The 26,841-nt window shown below is 36.3% G+C and overlaps 2 protein-coding genes across 2 annotated transcripts; one reads left to right on the top strand and one right to left on the bottom strand.

Moving 5' to 3' along the window:
- Positions 1-1,648: 1,648 nt before the first annotated feature.
- On the top strand, positions 1,649-17,960 carry LOC110718782. Its single transcript, XM_021897687.1, has 18 exons — positions 1,649-2,395; positions 2,705-3,092; positions 3,218-3,289; positions 3,396-3,509; positions 4,268-4,435; positions 5,480-6,052; positions 6,613-7,359; positions 9,864-10,121; positions 10,495-10,647; positions 11,454-11,631; positions 11,746-11,896; positions 12,183-12,540; positions 13,124-13,441; positions 13,907-14,684; positions 14,787-14,845; positions 14,939-15,382; positions 15,832-15,870; positions 17,447-17,960. The coding sequence occupies exons 1-18, from the start codon at positions 2,031-2,033 to the stop codon at positions 17,627-17,629; spliced, it is 5,346 nt and encodes a 1,781-aa protein (XP_021753379.1). The 5' UTR covers positions 1,649-2,030; the 3' UTR covers positions 17,630-17,960.
- Positions 17,961-18,642: 682 nt separating this feature from the next.
- LOC110718783 (sodium/proton antiporter 1-like) lies at positions 18,643-26,807 on the bottom strand. Its single transcript, XM_021897688.1, has 10 exons — positions 26,419-26,807; positions 25,213-25,389; positions 24,970-25,098; positions 24,126-24,302; positions 21,902-22,008; positions 20,786-20,906; positions 20,327-20,388; positions 19,926-20,228; positions 19,332-19,626; positions 18,643-19,249 (listed from the first exon to the last, which is right to left on the bottom strand). Exons 1-10 carry the CDS (start codon positions 26,662-26,664, stop codon positions 19,133-19,135), a joined length of 1,734 nt encoding a protein of 577 aa, XP_021753380.1. The 5' UTR covers positions 26,665-26,807; the 3' UTR covers positions 18,643-19,132.
- Positions 26,808-26,841: the final 34 nt, after the last annotated feature.

Here is a 26,841-nt window from a genome sequence, read left to right as displayed (position 1 = left end):
ACCAATTTTTGAAATTTGCAGCAGATCTTTGAATTCTCCATTAAAGCGGCACGCGAGCGTTCTCTCTCCTCCATTGAACCAACATTACAACTTGATACCAACATTGCAGCAAGCAAAGCAAATTTGGGGATTTAAGATTGAGGAGGAGAAAGAAAAAAATTGGGGAAGAGGATGAAACTTTAGGAATTTAAGATTGGGCAGAGGAAGAGATGGAAATTTGGAATTGAAGAATGAGGAGGAGAGACATAGGAAATTTGTGAAAGTTAAAAGTGTAATTTCATTTGCTTAATTCAAAATTTCACTCATTTCCAAACATAGGTTAGAATTTGAAATTTTGGGTGGAATTCTGATATTTCCGAAACACTCAATATTGAAATTGAATATCAAGATTTCAAATTGTGAAATTCAATTCCAACATTTGAAATGAATATCATGTTTTCAAACACAACCTTATGTAATTTTTTCCCTTGATCTTATTTACGGACTTCCATGTTTTTTCTAATTTCCCCCCCTCTATTACATTCTCCCCACCATTACACATTGTCATCTACAAGAAAGCAATTGTTAACCTTGTTGCATACTTGCATTTGCTTCGGTCAATAATGATTCCAATGAGCATTAATAAATTTATTAAGTGTCATACTCCCTCCGTCCCTTAATGATAAATTTTAGTCCCAAAATGTTCACCCCATTTCTTTTTTCCAAACCATAAATATTAATTTTTTTTACCAAAATTCCCTCCAATTTGCAACAATATATGTGCAAATTTAATTTTTTCATGTACTTTTATTACTTTCTCTGTTTACATTTTTGCATACCCCATGTAAATTTACATTTTCAATGTACTTTTACTACTTCTTATTTATATTTATTAATCCCCGTGAAAATTGCCCATAAGAGGCGATTATTAAGGGACTGAGGGAGTATTATTAACACATTAGCTAATACTCCGTATTTTGTTCATATGCATGTCATTACTGAATAAACTTAAGTCTACTCCTAGTAACAAATTTACCAAATTTTCTAAATGGTGTAAATTGAGGGAAAATCTTGACATTTATTCAGAATACTGTTGTTAGTCTGTTAGATTATAATCGACTTTTCTCAAAGGGGCATTGTTGTCATTTTGAGTAAGTAGGTGCGGTAAATTTGTATTTTCATCCTTAACAGATTTTAACAATTTGCTAATTTTGTGAATTCAATTGAAATTCAATGAGTTCTTTAATGGAGATTTCAAAAGTTCAAGGACTGCTTCAATAGAGGGACATAACATCTACTATTAATCAAGTCCTATACTTCTCCCTTTATTCTTATGGTTTTCATTTAACTTAGCGGCTTCGACACCGAAAATGATGGTGAACATGTCGGTGGAGACAAAAGGTGTCGAAAATGTTGGAAATGGGGGTGTTGGTGGACAAAAACTCAAGCTCCTTCAATGGCGTTTATTATGGGAAGAGGAGGAAGAAGAACAATTAAGGTGGATGGGAAATTAATGGTGTTAGACCCTGTCCATTTCACTTTATATTTGTTGAATTGAAATTATTTTTATTGAACTGAAATTAATTTTGCTGAATATAAATTATATTTAATGAAATGAAATTAATTTTACTGAATTGAAATTATTTTTACTAAATTGTAATTATTTTAACTGTATATATTTTTTTTAAAGGTGAATTGAAGGAGGGTCTTAAATGAGAAAAAAATAATACTACGTAGTATAAAATATTGATTAATGTACACTTATTTACATTTATGCTCAGGGCTTGCTCCACCTTAATATAAAAAATAAAAATAAAAATTGTGTTTGCTAAAATAAAATTCTTTTGCAGACCCCTCGAACCCCAGACCTTCCATCATCTCCCTCATCTTCCACCACTTTTCTGTCAAAACCACCCAGGAAAACCCCCCAATTCCCGCCTTCCTCAACCCCCAATTTCATCCCAAACATTCAAATTCCTCCTTACATCACTCCATGAAACTGAAATTCAATTCCATCATCTGATGTTCATCATCATCACCCACTAAAATCAATGGACACGATCGTCCACTCTGCACTCGAGGAGATCTGCATACAAGGTGTTAATGGCGTCTCACTCTCCCTCCTCTGGCCTCGCCTTCACTCTTCTCTCTCGTCTGCAGAAATCAACCTCTGCCCTGCTGTAAAGCGGGCCGTATGGTCGGGCCTTGTTGCTGTTCCGGGCCTCCAGTTTAGGGATGTTAATGGGTCGGAATTACCCGACCCGAAATCGAAGTCGGTTGAAGAGTGTGAGAGTTTGGATGTGAAGGTGGTTGCTAATGAGCAGCTTCGAGGATGCTTTGTTGGGTTGTATGAGGTTAAAGCTTCCAATATTACTGCTCCTCAGCAACGGGTTCTTGAGCGTCTTGCTCTTGCTAGGTATTGCTATTTGTTTTTTGGGGCAATTTGGTTGTGATTTTTTTGTCAATTTGGGGATGAATACTACCTAAAAGTTTATAAACGACTCATAATTTGATTTTCAAGTTATCATCATTTTGTCAATCTAGTTTGAAAGGGTGATGAATATGATCCTAGGGGTCCAGTGTAGAGGCACGATTGGTGGTATTGTAGAATCAAGATACAACTTTTGTCTGATTTCAGATTATTGTAGGCTTTAATTTCTTACTCTACACTATTTTGAAGTCTCTTTGCCATTTATAATCACATAGATTGATTGCATTTGCTCAGGGAAACTGGAGTGACACAGAATCAACTCTCTAAGGACCTTGGGATACCTGGAAACAATATCTTTTATGTGGTCAAGAGGCTTCAGTCCTGGGGTTTGATTGTTCGGCAGGAAACAATAGTGAGAACAAAAGAAACATCTAGTGACAAGTTGCCAAAGAATAGTCAACCTGTGCGTACCAATCTCATTCACTTACATCGCTATGCGCTGCCTTTGAGCTCTCAGCAAAGACTTGAGATTACAAAAGAAAACAAGAATTTGGAAGAAAACCTTGGAGAAAATGTCAGTGGTGCTGACCTTGAAGAATGTGGCCAAGATGATGTGCGTGTCAAGGATTTCTTGCCTGCAATCAAAGCTGTTTGTGATAGACTTGAGCAAGCCGAAGGCAAGGTCTGCTCTATTTGAATTTGTGAATCTGAATAATTTTTGTCAAGGCATCTTTGAATTATTGGTTACCTAGTATTATTGATTGCAATGGTCACCTTATTTTTCAATGGCACTTTTTTTCCTTGAAGGTTCTCGTGGTCTCAGATATAAAGCAGGAACTTGGTTATCGAGAAACGAAAGGACACAGAGCTTGGAGAAACGTAATGTTTTCTTTATCTCATAGTCTCATGCCCATCGGTTATGTTGTATGACTGCTAATACACTCTCAGAAAATTGTCTGTCTGTCTTCATGATGCTGGTTTTCAGATTAGCAACAGGTTGAAGCAGGCTGGTCTTGTTGAAGTATTTGAGGCAAAAGTAGATAGCAAAGTGGAAACCCCTACGAAATCCAAAAAGGGCAGATCTAGAGGGCAAAACAAGGTATTACTGCTTCATAATGGCCCTCATTGCCTAGTTGGGAGTTCAATATGCTCTTTTTGCTCTCATGAAATTTAAAAATTATATATGTGGTCATGATTGTAATGTGATATGAATGAGATCTGACTTGAAATATTCGTCTCATGAAGCCAAAAGGATAGAGAAATTGGAGAAATCACCAAAATAGAAATAAAAAATAAAAATTGGAGAAAGTTTTAAGCTCACCAAATTTCTCATAGCAGCTAATTGTGAGGGTCTTATGGACTAATATGTATTTATTCATTGAAAGTAAGTGTATACTTTTTCCAAATGACTTTTCACGTTTACCTATGCATAATTTTGACCATCAATATCTGTATATAATTGTCTATACGTAACAATTATAAAAATCTGATTATAGTAGGAAAATAGAAAGCAAATATTGAGATAAATTCAATACATTATACAGTGCTTAAACTATCACTTGTTATATATTTGCAGAAAAATATGGTCAAAGGAAGATACATAAATATTGTCATAAGTCAATATGGAATAATTTAAAAAAGGGACATAGGCATGTCACTCTCAACTCAATTCTCTTTGTCGATATCCAATTTGAAATTTTCTTGATTTACTCATCCCAAGTCTTTAAATATGATGTTATCAATAGTCAGTCGTTAGTTCCTCCTTTTGTTCTGTCCTATAATTTTCTTATTCTACGTATGTCTCTTGCTACTCTTTTTAAGATGAATAATATATTTCTTTTTTCTGGCATTGGGCAGCCTGTCAGTTGTTTGCGATTGCTGAAGAATTTTTCTCCAAAGTATTTTCAACAAAAGAATCGAGATGGCAAGTATATTGCCTCAGAGCAGCTTGTGGAGCTTCCTTTTGAGCAACAAATATATGACATGATTGATATTGAAGGATCTAAGGGGCTGCGTGGAGTTGACGTATGTTCATATCTTTCTTGATATTTTTTCAGACTAATGGCTATATGTCTTTACCTGTTTCTAATTAGTCATCCCATGCATTATTTAAAGCTTTTATTGCTCCCATAAATATCCGAGAGTCATAGAGAAAGTTTAAAGGACGATACTTTTGAATGAGTATTGTGGAGTTAACATGTGATAACAGATTTGTGTCCGTGATTATTACTGTTAGCTATTTGAAACCAGTTAGGATATATGTTACTAAATTATATTATTTCACAGAGGGAAGTGTACATACAGCACTCTATCTGTTTTATCAAGTGGAAGTGGCTGACTGGCAGTGATATTAATGTTTAGAGAATTGCGTATTGTGTGTTGGGAACACGTGTATAGGTACTCTGGAATACTTTTGGGTTATATTAAGATAATAAGGAAGCATATTGCGATCTCGTACTCTTACTACATATTAGGTTACCCTGGTCATAAACAAGGACTTGTAATTTGACTTCTTCTTCTTCTTCTTTTTTTTATTTTTTAAGGAAGTAATTTGACTTTAATGTAGAGAAATAATAACTGGAAAGAAATGCTGTAGGGACATGTGAAATGGAACTCTATTAGAACCTAGGTTTGATAGTTGACTAATTTGTTTTATAAGCATGCTAGCTGCAATAGACTAAAGGATTGAATTTTGAGATACCAATTCATATTTAATACTAGGCGTTTTTTTTTTTTTTTTTTTTTTTTTTTTGGTATAATCTTATTCTAAATGAATGTATTCATGCACACCTTTATTTCTCTTGGATGCTCTTTCTTTTTCTCACTTTACTCACCTTTTTTTCAAACTCTTTCAACTGATTATCTTGTTATGTCCCTTTTTATATCGCACGGTTTCTTATGACGATTCATGTTAGCCGACCCCAAATCATTTTGGGACTAAGGCTTTGTTGTTGTTGTAATGTATTCATGCACAATTGCATTTAATTATATTTTACTTTTGTACTCCGTATGTGTTTGTGTGAATTAGTTTCTTAAGTTTCATTCACATCTAAAATCCTATATGAGCAGGTTTGCGGAAGGCTTGGTATCAGCACTAAAATGCTCGACAACCTGACCAATACAATGGTCTCCCGGTTTGGTTTGCATCAGCTTTCAGAAACCCTTGAGAGAGGGTCAGCTTATCGGTTTTGGACAAAAGGAAATTTCTGTCCTGAATTACCTAATTCATCATTCAACAGATTACAAGATGGCTCTGGTGGGCATCCATTAGCTTTAGCATCTATTCAAGAGCCAAATCATGGTGCAAGCTCCCAAAGAACCATTGCTGATATGGATTCCTTAAACTCACAAAAATGGCTAACTGGAGATAATATGGAGAAGATAGATACTGAGCAAGAACTTGAGCATGAATCTCAGCAGGGCAGAGGATCAGTCCAAATTGTTGCTTGTCCTGGAGGTTCACCAGGTTTAGCCCTTGATATAAGCAATATTGTTCCTGGTTCAGCTAGTGGAAATGAATGTAATGGTACAACTGAGGCGTTAGCAAATTCAGTATCCATGCCATTTGAACTTCAAGAAGGCCAAAGATATCCATCATTAACTAATGCTCAGAGAGAGATACGTTTACTTGAAAGACTCAAGGTTTGTTTATAGTTTTTTTCATTCTCTGTACTTGTTACTGGTCCTGGTTATAAATCTTGCAGTATCAGATAAGTTTATAGTCTAATAGACAACAAAGAAAATATTGTTTGCTATGTAGCAAGATGTTACTACTATAGTAGGGGTTTTGTCTTGTTTTGCACATGTTCTGTGCAAAATTGCAGAAGCCCTACGACTAACTTGTGAAACCTGGGAAGGATGTCGACGGGGGTTGGCTGGTAGATAATATATTCAGTTAGCTAGTGGTAGGTACTGGTAGGTTTTACAGGCCTTTGCTATAGGTTATGAAAAATGTCTAAAACATAACTTTAACCTATGATTCCTACAATCCTACTGCTGTATGTCTGTGAAAAATTATACAGCTAATCCTATTGATCTTGATGAATTGCATCATTTTAGTAGTTTTTGTTGAAGTAATAGACTTATATGAGTTAGCAATAGCATGATCTTTGTTTATATTCTTTGTCTGTGCTCTTCAGTTCTTTTGTATATACCTCAATTATATACTTGCATTTCTGTCCAAAATTTCTTCATATTTGCAGACTGAGAAAATCATTGTTAAACCTGAGCTGCAAAGGTGGCTTGAGAGTTTTGAGAAGGACAAGAAGACAAGAATGGACAGAAAGACCTTGACACATTGTCTGAATAAGCTTGAACGAGAAGGGAAGTGTAAACTCATGGTCTTTAGTATACCAGGTGTCTCAAATTGTGGGCATCTCCGTCAAGTACTTGTGGTTCTTCATCCTTCTGTCCAAGGTTCGGCTAGTGAGCTGTCAGACCAAGTGCACGATAGACTGAGATCATTTGAGATGCAAACCCGTGGTGCCTTATCTCAGTCAAAGAAGGAACTTCCCATTCCTGTACTTCATGGCATTGAGAGAATTCAGATTAGTGCACACTCTGACACTCAAAGTGCTAAATCGGAAGTTATGCGTGCTAATGGATTTGTCTTGGCAAAAATGGTTCGCACAAAGCTCTTGCATCGTTTTTTATGGGATTATGTGAATAGTTCAGCTGCATGCACTGAGGTGTCGACATCGACTAAAAGTGTAAAGCCCACTAGAAACAGTTCTTGCCTATTGTTTGGTTTAGATGTTGCTATCAAAGCTATGCCTTTTGAACTATTTTTGCAAGTGGTGGGCTCTCCTCTTAAATGGACTGATATGATTGAGAAGTGCAAGACTGGCCTTCTTCTGTCTGATCTTCCTGACGAAGAATTCAAGATCATGATGGATACTCGAGCAACTGGAAGGCTATCGTGGCTTATTGATATTTTGCGCCGTCTCAAGGTATATACGGTGTTTATTATGTTTCATCCTTGTTGCCTACTTCTCTTTGCCTTTGATTGATTTTTTTGCTTTTGCTCATTTATATTTTGGATGTTAACTATTGATTTATGATGAAAATGAGTAAAGCTGTATATGTTTGAAAGTTAACATGTATGCAGTTATGCACATTTTTTGGCATCACTGACACCTTGAAAAAATTTGGCCTCATTAGAGATGAGTTTTTTTTCTTTTTCTTAAGGTAAGTGGTGGCCCCCCCTTGATTTCCTATACCAGGAATAGCAAGGGGATGGGTAATGTGCATTAAACTCGAAGCAGAGCCATAAGAACTGAAGCTCGCTCCAACTTAGCTGAACTTCTTGTACTGATTATTAGAGATGAACTGTGCTCTACTGATGGGCACCTTTTGATCCTAGCTTTAAGTTTTGCCACAACTAAATTAGGTGTAGATTCAACACCTGGAGATTCCATCTGGGTGTTAACAATTTGACCTGAAAGACCAATAATGGATGCCATAATTATGTATTTATGTTTCTTCCAGAAAGTATCAATTTATTTTAGGGAAATTGTGTAGAACTACCCGGAAGATAGGCTGTTTTGTGAAGAACTACCCATTTTTTTTTTACTTGTTTACAACTACCCGAAAGTTTGAAAACGTTTGGGTAGCACTACCCAAAAACGTTTTCCGTCAAATTGCAACGTTAGTGGGGCCCACTTATTAACTTTCCCTCCTAATCAACTCCTCCCCCCAACTACCTTCTGTCTTTCTCTCTCCTCTGTATTTTCGTTTTACCTCCATTACCACCCCCTTCTTTCACCTTCGTCCTTTTACAGGGAATTTTCACCATCAATTTCCTCTCCTTTTCAGAAATTTGGCAGCCCTACCATAACTTTACTTGCTGTCTCTGTCTCTTCTAACTCATCTTGCTTTTTTGGGTAACTCGAAGTAAATAAGTCACACCACAACAATGGAAACGGGGGAAAGTGAAGTAAATACACAACAAAAAACAACAGCACAACAAGGACGAACGAGGTACATTGGTGTAATCATAATTGGGGGTTTTGATTTCTAGCGTTTGGATGATATTGCATAGCGGAGTGATATGAAGAATTGGACATCCTACCAATTACAATGTCAATTAGTAATTAAAATGCTTCACAATTCAATCTCAAATACAAAATAACCGATTCCCATACATCAATTGAACCCCCAAACCCTAGAAATCAAAACCCCCAATTATGATTGAATCCGTAAACCCTAATATGAGGCAGGCAGATTTCAACCCTATTTCTTTTAATTGCATTCCATTAAACCTTGTAAACAAGCGCGAAAAACAATGCATTACAAGGAAAATGTGAAAGATTACCTGATTTAGTGTTGCTTTGCTTGATTTCTTCAATCAGATTTTTTGGGTGGTAATGGAGGTAAAATGAAAATACAGAGGAGAGAGAAAGACAGAAGGTAGTTTGGGGGAGGAGTTGATTAGGAGGGAAAGTTAATAAGTGGGCCCCACTAACGTTGCAATTTGATGGAAAACGTTAATGGGTAGTGCTACCCAAACGTTTTCAAACTTTCGGGTAGTTGTAAACAAATAAAAAAAAAAAGGGTAGTTCTTCACAAAACAGCCTATCTTCCGGGTAGTTCTACACAATTTTCCCTTTATTTTAGATTACTAGTTAATTTTCCCATGATATCATTCTTTGGAGGCTTTAACATGGATAACCTTTCGTAAAATTGGTATTTACTTTGGAAACTGTTAACAATAATTAGGAAATAAGAAGCATGCATTAGTTAAAACCAGATAATTGCTTACAATAGCAATAAGCTTAAGGAATGGTAAAATTATCCAAGCTATCTATATTCTATTTTAAAAAACCGTAATACTTTTTACAGAAGATATCATTCTTTAATAGGCACTCAAGTATCAGGCTACTTTGTTTAATGCTGAATAATTACCAAGTTAATGTCAGGAGTCAGCTACATTGTTTAATGCAATTTTTTGGTTCTTTTTTTCTTTTTTCTTTTTTAAATGTTGAAGGAAGTTATATTATCTTGTTATTGCACCGTTGATTATCATTGACTACAATTATCTAACAATCTGCCAGAAAAGTTCTTTTTTGTAACTTTGTTTGTACTGTATAACCCTTGTCAGACCCAGATCTAATTTTCAATGTCCTAACATTTTGAATTCCATGCGCACAAGACTATCCTGCTCTTAGCAGGAAATTAAGAAGTTTCTGCAATATTAAGATGTTGTTTCCAGATTTATTTCCATGGAAGCCCTGATCACTAGTTTATCATGGACTAACCCTTGCAATCTGGGTCACCTTTTACTATATCTTGCATGTCCAATTAAAGAGAAGTTTTATTCACCTTGCGAGTTAATTATGATATGTCATTCCTTCAGTTTTGGTTTTGAAAAGAATGCTGAACCTTCTGGGTTTTTATTATTTTTTGTTTTTGGTTTTTTTCCCCTCATTTCTATCATGTTGAATTGATAATCTAGCTTATCCGGCTGGTAGCTGACGAAAGTCCCATGGATGCAACCAAGATCTCACATGCTAAACTTATATATGCTTTAGAGTTGAAACCATACATTGAGGAACCGCTATCAATGGACCTGTTGCCTCGAGGGCCTAGGCATGACTTTGTGTTGTCCACTGGCGAAGCTGTTGAAAAATATTGGCAGACTTTAGAGTATTGCTATGCTGCTGCTGACCCAAAAGCTGCTGTACGTGCATTCCCTGGATCTGTGGTTTTTGAGGTAATGATCTGACAATAATGTATCCATACAATTCACGTACTCTCGTTTGGTTATATGACTGTCTGCCCTTGTATATATATGACTTCACTTTAAGCTTAAGTGTAGTATTTCCTTAAAAAAATAATCTTTAGCGTCATTCTTCTTTTTAATCTCTAAGTTTGAAAGAGGGTGATAGCCCTTGTACTCTTGTAGATAGTTGATACATTTTTTTCCATTATGTTATTCGACTTGTGCATACCAACATACGTGTGTTTGTACTTCTCTATGTACAAAATATGGAGAATTGTTACCCATTACCAGCTTGTATTGCCCCCATTTCTTAGTCCTGTATTCTCAGCTTGTGATTGATAAATTCAATCATTTGAGTCTGCAGGTTTGTCTTTATCGGTCATGGACTACAGTCAGGGTGATGAAGGCAGAGCAACGTGCTGAGCTCCTCAAGCGCATTAAGGATCAGCAAAGTAAAAAACTCAGCTTTCAGGAGTGTAGAGAAATCGCCAAAGATCTCAATCTTTCTTTAGAGCAGGTGAAGAAGCCTTATAGGCTATAGCTCTTTATAGTCATGAAACTCTGTAGGCTTGAATTATACCACTCCTTTCCTATCTCATTACCTTTTTCTTAATTTTAAGCTTCATTATCTGGATGTATTTCAGTGTTAGGATGGAAGAACAAGTTTATGATAAGAATTATCTATAAAATGATGAAAATAAGATGATGCAGCTGTTGGTTGTTTTAATGTTCTGAAAAGTCCTTGAATGTAGTCTTGCAGATGGATGCCAAAAAGTTTTTTTTTTTCCTTCTTATTGACTAAGATCACAAAGCATCAATCAGGTCATGTCTCATGTGATCAAAACCTTTCTTAATAAATTTTTTATTGCCAAGAGGGATTAATGTTACCTCACTTGCCTGTAATCATCTTGATGTTCCTTACCGGTCAAACCACAGTCGCTAGTTCATGATGAATAATCAACCTATTGATAAAATTTGGTTTTGCTATTGCTTTGATGTTCTTGTAATGGAAAAAGAATTGGAAATTGGTCTTCTTTATCTATATAGAAATTAAGATATCCTCTTTGACCTGCTCTAACATATCCTTCTTACTAAAGTTGGTGTAGAAAACCTGCTAGGACAGTTATAGGGAAAGAGTGAGCAAATCTTACCAAAAATCAAGTGTGAAAGTGTTTTCTTAGACTGTTATATAAAAGTTGAACAAAGTCGGATGGAGCTGATGGAGTATCAATTATTGATCGAGTAAAGTGTTTTATTTGCTGCAATTAGTTTACACTGAGAGGTATATGCACCAAATCCTAAGATTCATTAAATTATTTGCAGGTGCTTCGTGTATATTATGATAATCGGCAACAGCGTCTTAACAGGTTTCAGGGAGATTTCAATATTCAGGGCGTGGTTTCAGATGCTAGAACTGATAGGAATCCTCAATCTCGGCGCAAAAGGAAGGTATCTGAAGAAGAAAGATCGGCAAAGCGTGCGAAAGCCAATCATACAAGTGGTTTGTTGAAATTTAATTTTTGTTGTTTTTTACTAAAGCCCTAGAGGTATCAGCCGAGCCTACTTGCCAGTGTGCTAAAGCATGTTGTTCCTTTGATGGCATGCTGGATTCTAGAATCCCATGAAGATAGTGAAGAAGAGGAGTTGGAGGAGCCTGAAGTTGTTGAACATGAGGAACAACAGGAGTCATTAATTGGGCAGTGTATCATGCCAATGTTGAAACCAACTCGTCAGCAAAAGTTCTCATGGACAGAAGAAGCAGATAGGTATGTCAAAAAAAAAAAATGAAGGATATAAAACTTGTAATTACCAGTCTGCCAATATAATTACTTTGTTTTGGAGCTTGGTGGCTAATATGAACAACAGAAGAGGGTTAGGAAATTGATGGCCTTTAGGTGATGGTTAATATTTGGTATTTTTACTTCACTTCATCCTATAGACACAGGTTTTTGAAGTTGAACTTTGTGTATATATGTCATTCATTTACAGGAGTATTAGTTTCATTTGTAGTCAAGTTGCTTAATTGCTTTTTGTCTCTCCTACCTTTGTCAGGCATTTACTAATTCAGTATGCAAGACAAAGAGCAATTCAAGGTGCAAGGCGCGGCACAGATTGGGCTTCAATTAGCGATCTTCCTGCTCCTCCAAATACCTGTCGTAGAAGAGTTTCTGTTCTGAGAAGGGACATTAAATTTGCAGAATCTTTGATGAGGCTGTGTAAGTTGCTTACTCAGAGGTATGCTCAGCAGCTGGATCAAGAAAAAAATGAGTGTGGTCAAGAGTCCCATTCTCAGGGAAAACGCTGGGATGATTTTGATGATAGTACAATTAAGGTAGCCCTTAAGGAGGTTCTTGTACAAAAGCAGATGATGAAATTGGAATCCGCCAAGAGAAGCGAATCTGCATCTCAGGTATTTAATCTCTATCAGTTTTTAGCACAGATGCTTAAGTAACCTCTATGCAATGAAGCAGCTTAAGACTACCCATTCGTCAAACTAACTAACTTTACTCTTTGTTGATCTTTTTTTTTTTTTTTTACCTGACTGCTAAACGCTTCCCTTACTCCCTATCTAAATAGATGAACTGTCTATTCATTCAGCCTTTTGTGATTTTTCCAATTTTGAATATGCATTTATTCTCTCTCCATTCCATGTTATCAACCCATTTTTTTTCCAAATTTTAAAAAAATCTCTCATATTAATTTATTTAATAATTTTAATGCTATATAATTTTCTACTTTAAAGTATCAATGAAATTATTATAGTTAACTTTTTATACCAATGCAATAACTTACACATCCTTCAGGCATATGCATAACCTTGAAAGACTTTTAATGTATATTGTTCTTCCTTGACTTTGTGAATGTTTCTCCTCAAGGGTGGGAGTCACTGTAACTTCATCAGCCAAAAATTTATCGACATGGAGCTAAAATCTTTGTAAAATATTTTGAATCCTTATGCAATTTAGTGCTTATAAACCTATCTGTGGTTGTAGGGAGCCCACAATATTGTTGCAAGTAGTCCAGGTGAGTTTGACAATGACTCTGAAAAGCAACAGATAGGTTCCAGTCAAAGATCCAGACGCCACCGCCTTCCTCAGAAGTTTGTCATGCATTTGAAGGAGGGGGTTAGCATAACCAAACGAATGAACCAATCGTTGGCTGTTTCTTGTGCTGTTGAGCTTTTTAAGCTGGTCTTCCTGACCAACTCAAAAGCAGCTGAAATGCCAAATTTGCTAGCGGAAACGTTATGTTGCTATTCGGAGCATGATCTTTTCTCAGCTTTTGACTACCTCAGGCAGAAAAAAACTCTGGTACGGTTTTTTAATTTATGCTCTCTGCTCTCAACTGCTTTCTGTCTTCTAGTAAGTGTTATGGTAGTATTGGACATGCATTGGCTCAGAAAATATGCTTCGAGTTTCTAGTGCTTACTATATGGTCAAATCTGGAAGTTTGATTTCACCTGGGCGGTATGTTTCGCTTCTCCCAGTTTCAGATTTTGTCTGGGTGATCTATGCTGTGAAAAATTGTTGCAGGCTTGATAGCTTGCAAAGCTGCTTACGACTTAAACGCCAAGTCAAATTAATTCACATGAGGGATGAGGTGCTAAGAGAAAAACTTGGGCCATCTTTCCCTCCCCTAAATCCAAAAGAAGAAACGAAGGATCATGCTTTGGTTATGCTTATGCTCATGTTATGGAAACTACTGCTACTTTATTATTTGTTGTCATTTTATGAATCAAGGTTGCGCTTTTTTGCGGCTAACTTAATTTGTAACAGGTTGGAAGTGGTCCCAGTCAACCATTTGTCCTGTCTCAAAGTTTTTTGAGGAGCCTTTCATTGTCTCAATTTCCAGCAAATACGGGGAAGCGAGCTGCTAAGTTAGCAAGATGGATAAGTGAAAAGGAGAAGAAGTTGATGGAAGGAATGGTGGATTTACCTTCAGATCTGCAGTGTGGAGATGTTTTCCATTTGTTTGCTTTAATTTCTTCTGGAGAGCTGTCCATTATGCCGGTTCTACCTCTTGAAGGTGTTGGAGAGGCTGAGGACTCGAGAAGTACAAAACGTAAATATGATGACCATGAATTTGAGGACAGTGGTGTTAGCAAGAAACATAAATGTAACTCTTTGCAAGAAGGTGAGATCTTTTCCCGGCGAGAGAAAGGCTTCCCTGGTATAAAAGTTTCTCTAAGTCGAGCAACAATTTTGAGGTCCAGTACTGTTGAATTTTTCAAAGATGAAGGTAATGCCATGCTGTTCAGTGAAAATGATCAGTTTTACTCGACTTTGGGTCAGATAGTCAGCTGCACATTATCCTCCATTGGGAGTGTGAAAGAATCCCCTGATTTTGGCAGTATTATTCCAGCTACTATTATTTCTGGTAATTCATTGTGGGAAGTTATGACAAATTTCACTATTCAAGATCTGTCCAAACATAGTGGACAAGAATATGCTCAATTGCATCCAGAGCTTTTCAAAATTGCACACACAAATATTCAGAAAGCTGGTGATCAGGGCTTAACCATGTCAAAGGTTTCTGAGTGCTTGGGAATTCAAGGTATTCTTTTTTGGAGTTGGGTGTATGTGTTTTTTTTTTTTTCTTACTTTCTTACTCTAAAGATCATAGTCATCATACTGATTATTTGGTTTCTCTTACCAGGTACAATTCTGGCTGAACATGTTGTTGATGTGCTTCAATTGTTTGGCCTTGTATTGAAGGTTGGTGTCATTTCTGATTTCAGGATGGTGATTTTGATACTTCTCTATGATTTTATTATATAATGTGAGCTGATAATATTTCCTGCGATTTAGGTCAATGGTTACAATTCTATTCATGTAGTTCATGGTCAATATCTCACCAAGTACTTTCTGGCCTCAAAGACAACTTATTCTCAAGGTCCTGGAATGGCTTCATCTTCAGTTCCTCAGAGAGATGAGACACATATAGTTGAAGGGACTGCAGATTGTGAAGATAAAGTGAATTACTCAGATGATTGTGAAGTGCATAGTCGTAATTCATCTGAAGAGGTCTCACCACTCTTTAATGAAGTTCAGGCTCACAAAAAGCTTGAAGGAAGCAGCTCTAGAACATCCACTGAAGATAGGGAGAATATCCAAAACTTTGACAAATCAACTGCTGCTTTCCGGCCAATTTTGCCTTGGATCAATGGGGATGGAACTATTAATAGGATTGTTTACAGGGGGCTTACACGTCGTATACTTGGTATTGTGACTCAAAATCCTGCCATACTAGAGGTAATATTACTTTATCCACTATTTTGTATGAGGGGCCCAGTCCTCCTGAAATTATCTCTGCTGTTGTACTGGTAAGATCAAAATTGCATGAATTCTAGACTTCTCCAGATCCTGTTAAGGCAGAGGTGATATACATGTTTTGAGTGTGTGTGTGTGTGTGGGGGGGGGGGGGTGGGCTGTAAATTAATCTTTCAACTAGTTGTAAATAGGGGGTGGTATTGTGGGAGGGGAGGTGTTGGGGAAATGGTATTGTGGCTTTCCAATATTAGTAGAATTTTCTTATGCTTTACAATAATAAATTAGAATGGTTTTCTGTTTATGTATCTGTGGGCATGGAATAGTCCAATTTAAACTTTACATGGTCCTTCTTTTCTTGTTGATCTTTGTATGATCGTGGTTTTCCATTATTTTTTTTGTCCCCTCTGCTGATCGTTGTATGATTCTGACAGGCTGATATTCTCAGTCAAATGGAAGTATTAAACCCGCAGGTATCCTTTTCTTGTTTGATTTGTCTGTTTAAACAAGATATTATCCTCAAAGTTATATGCTGCTTAACATCTCATCAATTTTTTCCAAGTAATATTTTAACTGACTTCCTTAATTATTATTTCAAAGATTTTTCTTCATTTAATTGCATAGATGGCAAAACACGACAGAATTTGGATAATTTAATTGTGAGACATTGAGTTGTTGCAAGAGTATAAACAAAGATTCAGTGCCTGAGTTCTGCCTGCACTCAGCACTTAAAATTGAATAAATAATTATGAAGATCGGTGTTGTGCTATACTTCATGCCAATTAGGATGGAAGATTGGAAGCCCAGTTTTAAAATAAACTGTTAATAGACAGCTATAGATAACAAGTATTTAACAATATGATAAATAAAATCCATTGAATATTGCAAAATTCTGGAAGCAATGTCGATATTGAATGTTACACAATTCCCCCACCCCCCCCCCCCCACCCCCACCACCACCACCACCCCCATTCATTGCATGTCGATACATATTATGCCTTGTGCCCTACTCCTTATGCTACTATCATTATATTTCTCTTAACTGGTATCATTTGCTTCTTTTCTTTTTATTTTTTTTCTTTTTTATTTTTTTTATTTCAATTGGAGCCAAAATTTTCACTTTTGCTGGCTTTGGGTTATAATGGATTACTCCTTATATTAGAGTGGCTCTTAAAAATGTTTTTGCATCTTATTCATGATGAATTATTAGAAGGGTTGATGCATTTTGTATATCTAGTAGTCCAAGTCTACAGCTACATGGATGTTATAGCTAAGAAGACAGATCTATGATATACGAGTATGCATGTTCTGATTCTAACTACTTGTCAATTGAAAGGCTCCCTACAGGGTTAAATCTTAAGCTCTTATTATTTGCTGTCTCCCAAGTCCTAATCTTTTAATTTGTCTTCAAAACTTATTTGACATATTCATGGATTTTCAGAGTGGAAATTTGTCACTGTATTGTCCAAAGTTAAAGTTAAGTAATTCACAGCATCTTAAAATGTCATGGGTTAAATAGCTAAATTCTATGTAATGCTGCCAAATGAAAGAGGATGAAATTATGAATCAAGACATTAAATTTGGTCTTTTCATTGAATTGTTTCAGTTGATCAGCTGACAACATGATGTTGGCAGTCGGTATATGCCTCTTCCTAGAGGAAAAATTTTCGAATAAGGAACTCTGCTTGAATCTTTGAATGTAAACTGTCTCATAAATTAGTTATGCTAGAAGATGTGGAGATTTAGTGGTGTGATTATAGGTTAGATCACAGGTAGAACTTAGAGCTTGGGAGGCACCTTACCTAGATTATTCATGGCAAAAAATCTTTGGCGGAAAATGTGGTCATGTAGACATGGAGAATATGACTTGAAACTGCAGTGTCAGAGAGAATGTTCTTGTTTATTTGGTCTTATATGGTGCAGATGAAAATATTTCTTCTACTAAGCCACAAATTTTTGGTTCCCTGCTTGATTCATTATGAGTTTACCTTTTCTTTCTTTATTAAATCAAAGGTGCATTTGTTTATGCTTTGTTCACACTTTCTTCAGAGTTGCCGAAAGTTGTTGGAATTGATGGTTTTGGATAAACACCTTATTGTGCGGAAGATGACTCAAAGAACTTCTTCAACACCCCCTGCCTTGCTGGAGAGTCTCATTGGCAGCCACTGTAGACCTAAGTTTGTTTGTCGACAGCATTACTTTGCAAATCCAATGAGTACTTCACTGCTATGATTTTAGGATCCTTACAGTTTGCTTAAGAGTCATATCCTATGCTGTACAAGAGTTCTTGCTCAGCAGTTTTTTTTCTTCTTCTTTTAGCGTAGAGGCTTCTCGTTGTTGAGCCCCTGGCGCAAACAATGTGTACAGTTTCTATCAATACATGGTTCTACTGTTGCAACTTCTTTTACTAGTAGATCATTAAGGCCGAGGACTTAAACTAGTGGTTAAGAGTTAAGACTGATAGCATGTGTACGAATTTCATGGGTTCAAATTCCCTCATCCCTATTTGTAATTTGTATTGCCCTTGTGACTCATTTGGATAAATATAAAAAAGAAAAAAAAATGAAAAGGAAAGAAAAAAAGAAAGAAAGAAAGAAATTATGTGAAAATAACTTATAAAAATCAGTTTTGTGAAAACTACTACTATGGTCGTACCTTATAAAAAATGTTGTTGGTAAACTATGGAGCATCCATTTCTGTGTTTGAAAGTTGTTGGTAAACTAACTTATAAAACAAAATATTGTAAAAAAGAATTGCCGGATTTCGGGAGTTTGATTATTTTTTTTTTTTTTTGCCACTCTTTTCTTCCTTTTTTCCCTTCGCTCATGGCCCCAAAGGCCATCCTCCCAAAGTCGCCACCTTTTTTGTTCACTCTTCCTCTTAAAATGGTGGCAAGTGTTTCTCCTTACAATTCCTTAGCTTCTTTCTCTCCCCTCTTTTTTTGTGGTTTGGCCTTCTTCAAGAACGAGTGAGAAAATTTGGGGTATGGTGGTTAATTTATGGAGGAATGAGAACATACATGAGGGCTTTGAGAAAAATGGAAATTTTGGTTGAAAATGGAGTGGGAAAAGAAAAAAGACAATAAACAAAAAGTCAACATCGGAAAATTTCAAACTCCTGGAATCCAACACCTTTTAGAACAATTTATGCTATATAAGGTAGATGATTATAAGTTTCCTAAAAAAAAAGGTAGTTAATTACAACATTTTAATATATAAGATACGGAGTAATTTTCACAAAACAGATTTTTATATGATAGTTTGATTTCCCACAATTTCCTTCCCAAAACAAGAATGTATACTCAGAGTTTTCAGCTGTAATCCACTATAACTTGCAAAACATAATTACTGAACGACTAGAACGATATTAGTTATCGTTAGCCTTTTAACGCTTAAAATCATCAGAATAATAGTTATTTTTTTTTAAGATTTTTGTTTTCAAAGCATAATAACATCCAAGCTATGCTGGATTTATTTCCTATCAACCTAGCTAATCTCTTGACGTATAGCTTGGGAAGCTTCCCGTAATTCTCATTCATCTGACCCCCATTTCTACTTAGCAAAAGAATTACATACATGAAGTGAAATGTTGCCTGGAAACAGAATCAACATTATCTACTATGTGCCTCTGCTTATTCACAATTGCTTTGAATTTCAACAATAGAGGTTCCAGACTGTGTCTAGCTCGAGTTCTTGCTTCAAGCATATCAAAGTTGCTGGCTTCTAGGGAAGAAATTCATCCGGACAGGAACGGGACATGAGCGAGTGTAGTAGGCAAGGAGATATCAAGGTTATGTATAGCCAAATAAGCTGCAATTCCAGCAGCATACCCAGCAAAAGCAAAACCACTCACCTACACAAAACAGACGTGTGATGAGCTCAATTAAAAGGATTAAAACTGATGAAATGATATGTCATCATGATGAATGTATTACCTTCCTGAAGTACCAAAAAAAATCAACCTTTTCCATGCCCATATAGGCAACTCCGGCTGCAGATCCTATAATTAACATGGAGCCACCAGTACCAGCACAATATGCAATTAGCTGCCAGAATTCAGAGTCTTGCGGAAATGAAGTTACATCATACATTCCCATTGTTGCCGCAACAAGAGGAACATTATCTATAATCGCTGAAACCACACCTACTGCGCTGGCAATAAGTTCAACATTTGGTATATGAGCATCAAGGTAATTTGCCAGCTCCCGAAGGATTCCTGCTGCTTCCAAGCTACAGCCATAAAATTTGAAAAGAGAGGAATCCATCAGAATGTTGATGAAAATGTGAAAGTTTTAGTCCACTGTAATCCGTTGAAATGTGCAAGTGCAAATTTATTCATTAATTATCAAGAACTTGAGCACCCCATTAAACCAACCCCCTCGACCCACCCCAATTAAAAAGAAAGTATGCAATGCAGTTAAGCCACAAGTAAGACTAAACAGCTCAAACACCCAAAAGAAACAAAAGAATAAACACAGTTTAACCAGAGATGCAAAATTGCAAACACTACTTAATGAGTTTGAAATTACCTTGCAACAGACAAAAGAATCCCTAAGAAGAAAAGAGCCCCTTGAGTATCAATTCGAGACAAAGCTTGAGGTACTTTCAGTCTCTGCCTTTCAGATTCACCATAGTGAATGGCATCAGTTAATAGCCAGAGAACACCAAGTCCTAAAAGCATGCCCATGTACGGAGGCAGACCAGTAAGGGATTTGAACGCAGGAACAAAGACCAAAGCACCAATACCTACTGCAAAAACAAGCTGCCCTCGAGGTGCCATCTGCTCAGATGCCAAGACACCAGAAGATTTTGTTGCCTTTCCATTAGCTTCACTGTGATGGGGAAAAAAGAGATTGGTATAGCTTCATCCAAAAAGAATCATTTTTCTCCAGCTGACAGAATATACTGCACTCATTAGTAAGACACATACCTTGTAAGTGACATAAGGGCCAATGGGACAGCCAAAGAAACAGCAGAAGGTATAAACAAGGCCTACAAATCCCAAAGAAATGTCAAGATTGGGAAGCTATAACGAAATTAGAAGCAGTTGTCAAGAATCTCAACTTATGACAGCCAGATATGCTAAGCCAGTATTTTCAACCTGTGAAACATAATTCTAGACCTAGATTGAATGTTGCAGAACGTACGGACAGTGGCCACCACAACAATAAAACTCCCTAGTGACATCATCCTAACCCCTCATGATTACTTATTATGGATATGTAAAATTATTCGTCACATATATTACTTTTCTATAATTGTATGACAATTTCCAATCCTCCCCGTAAGCTCAAATCTTAATAAGAATTTTGGGAGAAATGGAAAACCTATCAAGCTATCACAAACCATTACTATTTTAGGAAATCTGACTTCATAAACCACGACAAACCTTCATTGTGGGCAGTGTGGATATCTGACCATGAATCCAAAGCATGGTAGTTGTGACATCACCAATGGGAGTCCAAGCACCCCCAGCATTTGCAGCTATGACAACAACACCCCCAAGAATCCTGCCAGAGATAATATACTCTCATGAGTACAATATGGGATGTACAGGGGCACAAGTTGTTTGAAGAATGCAGACAATTCTGGCTGCAAGTGTTATAGGTGCTTTTTTAAAATGGGTCTTATCCCCTTTCTAAACACAGACAACACACAAAAGGATACCATTAGTGGGTCTTTTTTGAGAATTAAGAATAATAATTGAAATGAAGCTAGATTGAACAGGAACCAACTTTTCATCTGACTGACAGCTATTAGTTGTCCATGTAAAATTGTAATACGTCGGCATCGTCGCAGTTTTCTCTTGCACAGCTCAGGCCCCAATTAGAAAATTTCTAGGAGTAAAAGCCCCTGTGTTGCAAAATAAGTGGATAACATCTGCTGTCACAAAACATCTCCCCCAACCACCTTGGAAAATAAAAGCCTCTTGAATATTGCTTCTCATTTGATTGGATTCTAGTAATTGACATTCATTAGTAATCGGCTTCCAGAGATTGACATTCATAAGAACTGGCTTTTATGGATTGACATTCATAGGCTTCTTATCGGTTAACTTTCTGAGATTTTCTATTTGTAATTTTCTTGTAAGAAGAATAACCCTCACCATATCCCAAACAAGCAACAAAAGTAAGAATGAAAAAAATGATTCCCACTAGGGAAGGCCTATATGGCAATCATCCACTTCTAAATAATTCCAACTTCTGTGGTACTTGTAAATAAACAAGAATTCTGCATCTGCATATTATGAGTTTGTTTGTAGCTAGTACATTTCATGTTTCATTTGCACAAACATACAGGTATGAAATCTGGTATTTTCTTTTACTCCAGCAGATTTTAAGGGTCAACAACTGAATGACTTTGTAACATTAAGCAAATTTGTGCCCGTTATTTTATTTTATTTTATTTTATTTTAATGTAGTGGCTTAGAATTCAAAATTCAATATTAATTTCAATATTATCTTATTTTAAGCTAGGAGACCTCAAAAAAAGTTAGGGAACTTACTTGCGGTACTCAGATGGGGGAACTAGTTTCCTCAGCAAAGAAACCATGACTATTGTAGATGTTAGGTTGTCAAGAATTGAACTCAGAAAAAAGGTTACAAAACCAACCTGCAGTATGATAGAATACAGAATATCATATCACAACTTAACAACTTGTAAAGTTAAGCTAGCAAGAATATACAATAGATTCAATACAAATAAAAAAAATTAGAGACACATATAGTTGTATGTCTATGATTTAAGAGAGATTTATGATGCTTAAAAAATACATTATTATTACCTCCACGTTTATTTTAATTATCTGTTGGACTCACAAATTGTAGATATGTAGTTTTTAAGAACTTTAAAAACGATGAGCGGGTGTAAAAAAAGTAAGAAAGAGCGTAAAAATGGATGAGTGAGACTAAGTAAGTAGAAAATGTGTAAAAAGGTGGATGGATGTAATAAAAATGTGAATATGGTTAGAGAGAGTGTGGAAAAGTGTATATATAGTGGGGTATGAGAGGTAAGATGGTCGAAATCCGCAAATAAATGGAATTAAGAAAAGTGAGGAGAGCAAAAAAAATAAAATAAAAAATTAAAACAACATAAGCAGAAAATGAGTAGAACAAAAGCTTTAACTTTTTTATTAGAAATAAATAAAGAAAAGAAATAAATAAAGAAAAAAAAAAAAAAAAACGGAGGTATTATACAATAGCCTTCCCCCAAGCCTCGACCTAACCCCAACCCAAACAGGGATTGCAGCCTCACCCTAACCCAACCTGCAAGTTGATGTTCAAATTAAGTGCAGCCATGAATCCTTTATTAGTCCAATGAAGTGAACACTTTCATTTTCCTTAGATTTTGGAAATAGAATGTGTAATCAGCCTTTCACTGCTAGATTCGATGATCATTAATTTTTTCGACGGAATGACTAACATGTTGAGCAACAAATCTCTAATTAAGTAACAAACATGAGCTATTTATGTTATTCAAACATCTTTCCAAAGCACTTGTAGTGACATGCAATAGAAGAATCTCTAATTGTTAGTATCAACCCATACTATACTAACCCCTACCCTCCCCCCCCCCCTCCTCTTAACCCCTACTATCCTAACCCCTACTATATCTATATGAACCCCTACTATCCCTTAATAATCCCTATTATCATAACCCCTACTATATCTATATGAGCCTCTACTAGTCTAACCCCTCTGTCATAATCCCTACTACCCTAACCCATAGTATTTAACCCTATTATATCAATATGAACCCTGACTATCTAACCCCTACTATATCTATATGAACCCCTACTATACTAACCCCTACTATCTCTACTTCAACCCCTACTACCCTAACCTATTATCTATGAACCCCTACTACATGAACCCCTACTATACTAACCCTACTACCGAACCCATATTACACTAACCCCTACTATGATACTATCCTAACCCCTACTACCCTAACCCTTACTATCTAACTCCTCCTATCCTAACTTCTGTTATATCTATATGAACCCTTACTATACTAACCCTATTATTTAACCCCTACTATATTTATATGAACCCTTACTATCTAACACCTATTATCCCTACTATATCTAACCCCTACTATATGAACCACAACTATCCTATACTATGAGGATAGTATAGTATGGGTTTTTGAAGGTTAGTAGGGGTTCATGAAGTAGGGGTTATGGGTAGAGATACTAGGGGTTAGGGTAGTAGGGGTTAAGGTAGGGGTTCATATAGATATAGTCGGGGTTAAATAGTTGTGGTTAGGATAACAAAGGATCATATAAATATAGTAGGGGTTAGATAGTATGGGTTAGGATAGTAGGGGTTAGATAGTAGGCATTCATATAGATATAATAGGGGTTAGTATAGTAGGGGTTAGGGTAAAAGGGGTTAGGATAGTAGGGGTTTATATAGATATAGTAGATGTTAGATAGTAGGGGTTCATTGCAAAGAATATCCGGATGCTAGTAAAGTTGTAAGTATACTGAGAAAAACAGAAGACAAGAGAAACAAAAAAAAAAAGCTTCAGCTAATTATTAACAAATAGTAAAGTAAAGACCATAGCTTTATTCCAGGAATTGCTAAGAAAGATATCTTCATCATTTAATCTAAAGACAGCTGCTAAATCCACTGTTGTTTGCACTATATATTGCTGAACATGAAAATTTCCCTTTCATCAAATGCATTGGATTTGAACATTAGTAACTAATCAAATAAAGCACTTACCACCCATAAGAGGGTGCGCGGTTTACGCGTTGTAATATTCTCAGTGACAAGCTTAAATCCTTGATGAGCATCAACTATTTCGACGATTGTCATCGCACCTAACAGAAAGAAAACGATTTGGCTGACTTCAGCAGTGGCATGCTCAAGCTCTGACAAAGCAACCTCAGTAGATGGAGCCTACAAAACATTTAGATACAAATTAATGACATGTTATGAAATGACTGTCTAATATGCAAAAGATATGGGGGACTGATAACCTTTATTAATCTTAGTATTGATATAGTTACGTAATTATTGCTTATTATATCAGATATGTAGTGCTACAAACTCACACCAGATATAACGAGTATGAAATGCACAGCTTTTTGCTTCTCATTCATGGGGAGCACTGCACTAGAGTCAATAAATTGTAACTGCTATTCTGCTAGCTCCACTTATTCAAGCTGCAGATTACTCCTTGCTATAAAACTCTAATTGCTTTAGCTACTTCCATAAGAAGAAAGAGAACAAGTAAATTTGGTGCTGTAAACATTTTCTCTGTACGCGACTAGCATATCAGCACGTCTAGCGCATAACTTTGCAACTAGCAAACTAACATTTTAAGGAGAGCATGTAAAGCATTTAAATTTTTACCATCCACTTCCTTTGTTCCCCAAATATTGCAATGTGGGGATGGGACACAGATTTTAAGAAGAGGAAAGAGATAGAGAGGAGTAAAGATAGGGACCCATGTGACGAGGAGAGAGAGAGAGAAAACACGTGCAAATAAGGAAATGTTGCAATATTTGTGGAACGGAGGAAGTATTACACTGCCAGAAAATTCCGCAAGTAAAGAAAAACTTACCCCTATGCTTCTTACAGCCCACAAGCTTACTGCCATGATTAAACCTACTCCACTTTTATTGAAAGCCAGAGATTCCTCAAATATGATCCCGGCATATCCTATTCCAAATAGCAATGTCATAGCAAGATCCTGCATCACAAGATTTTATCAATAAACTTCTATCAGCTTGTCTACTTCAGGTCTAAAGCAATATGGATAAGCAAAGCCTGCAATAGTGCAATCAAACATTAAAACAAAATTAACCTGATTAGCAGCAACCCAGGAATGATTTATGGCTACAGCACCTGTCAAAGCAGCAGCAAAAATAGCAAGAGCTTTCAGCAAATCAGTCTTTGGCTGATAACTGGCTTCGAAATCTTGGGAACTTGTTTCATCAACTGAGCATATTGGATCACATTCTACTGATGAATTTATCAGCTCCTGAGAATACACTAATAAGGTAAATGCACAACTCAGAAGTAGTCACATCAAGAAATTAAAATACACAAGACTCTATTAATGAAATAGTGAGCAATTACATGAATATTAAGGTCCAACCAACTATGCTACATTGCTAAATGCACGCAGATCAGGAATCCAACTTCCATACATGTCAAACATCATGTTTTTGGTGGTCTGACCTAAATAAGAAATGTCTGTTTCCCTATGCAACAATGTCCAGTATTCAACACAGGTACAATGAGTTGAACAATACATGTAACATACTAACACAGATATGCAGTGGACTACAGCAAAACTATGTTCCTCAGACAAGAGTAGTCACACAATCCAAGCATCATTGTGTCAAACTTAGCTATATCAGCGTATTAAAGTTCTAATGTAAAGCGTCTAGTGTTTATGTAAGGGTGTCAATCATCAAACATGGGTATTTAGGTGAAAAGAAGGTTTCAACTTTCAAGTAACATAGCAGCAAAATACAAATAGGGTTTTGCATAGCTCTATACATCATTTACAATACCCAACTCGTCCAATTCAACTTTCTAAGCCTGCAGTCTACGATTACAACCCGATTTTCGGATATCCTTAACAATTAATGCGCAATTCCAGTAATTCAATATGCTAATGCTATCCAACAGTAAAAATACCCAAGCAACTTCCAATTACCCCTAAAACCATGTCAGCAAGAAAGAACCTCACCACAAAATAAATAAATAAATAAATAAACTCATATGAGAAGCAAGCTCAAATACTCAATATTAGAATTCAAGATAACAACAATGATTTTATTTTCCAATATAATTTAATAGCATTGAACCGTAAAACTGTCAAAACAAGATCAATTCCACCATTTTTAATTACAAACCATTAATCCCACAATTACATGCTCCGTATTTTTCCCAAGTCAACGCAAAAGCAACCCTACTAATTCATCAATTAATTCCAAGAAATCAACAATTACATCTTAAATATGTTAGTAAAATAAAAATAAATAATAAAAAATGAGAAGACCTTAAGTTGTGGCGGAGGTGATGAGCTTCTGGCCTTATCTTCAGCTCTGACAATAACACCTTCCCTAAAGTTCCTACAATTTCTGCCCAAAAAGCTCGAACTCAAGCTCACCAAAGGATGAGAAATCGCCGGCGAGGTTCGCCGGAGAAGTACCGGCGAAGGGAAGGATGATGGTAGAAATGGGCGTTTAAGTGATGTAAGTGAAGTCGACAAGTAGTGGGGTGGCGAGGAGAGAGAGGACGCCATTAGAGAGGTAGAGAGCAGTAAGAGTAGAGGGAGCAAGAATGGAAGTTAGACTTGGAGAGAGTGTAGAGATCATGGAATTTTATGGATAATGCAAGCAATTTCACTATTCCCTCCCTCAGCCTATTGTATTTTAAGAGACGCACACATTTAAAACAAGTCTGTGTTAGAATTAGGGGC

This window comes from Chenopodium quinoa, unplaced genomic scaffold (assembly GCF_001683475.1).
Source record: "Chenopodium quinoa cultivar QQ74 unplaced genomic scaffold, ASM168347v1, whole genome shotgun sequence".
NCBI classification, from domain to species: Eukaryota; Viridiplantae; Streptophyta; class Magnoliopsida; order Caryophyllales; family Amaranthaceae; genus Chenopodium; species Chenopodium quinoa.
Note: the sequence above shows the minus strand (reverse complement) of the source record. Positions and strands in the feature narration are given on the sequence as shown.

Bases quoted from the DNA above. Each gene is read 5' to 3' on its own strand.
- LOC110718782 (XM_021897687.1), top strand. From the start codon at position 2,031: ATGGACACGATCGTCCACTCTGCACTCGAGGAGATCTGCATACAAGGT. The intron at 11,897-12,182 runs GTATGTCAAAAA...TACCTTTGTCAG, and splicing joins TGGACAGAAGAAGCAGATAG to GCATTTACTAATTCAGTATG. The intron at 15,871-17,446 runs GTATCCTTTTCT...CACTTTCTTCAG, and splicing joins TGGAAGTATTAAACCCGCAG to AGTTGCCGAAAGTTGTTGGA.
- LOC110718783 (XM_021897688.1), bottom strand. From the start codon at position 26,664: ATGGCGTCCTCTCTCTCCTCGCCACCCCACTACTTGTCGACTTCACTT. The intron at 25,390-26,418 runs GTCTTCTCATTT...GTGTATTCTCAG, and splicing joins CACCTCCGCCACAACTTAAG to GAGCTGATAAATTCATCAGT. The intron at 22,009-24,125 runs GTAAGTGCTTTA...ATCATACTGCAG, and splicing joins CGCGCACCCTCTTATGGGTG to GTTGGTTTTGTAACCTTTTT.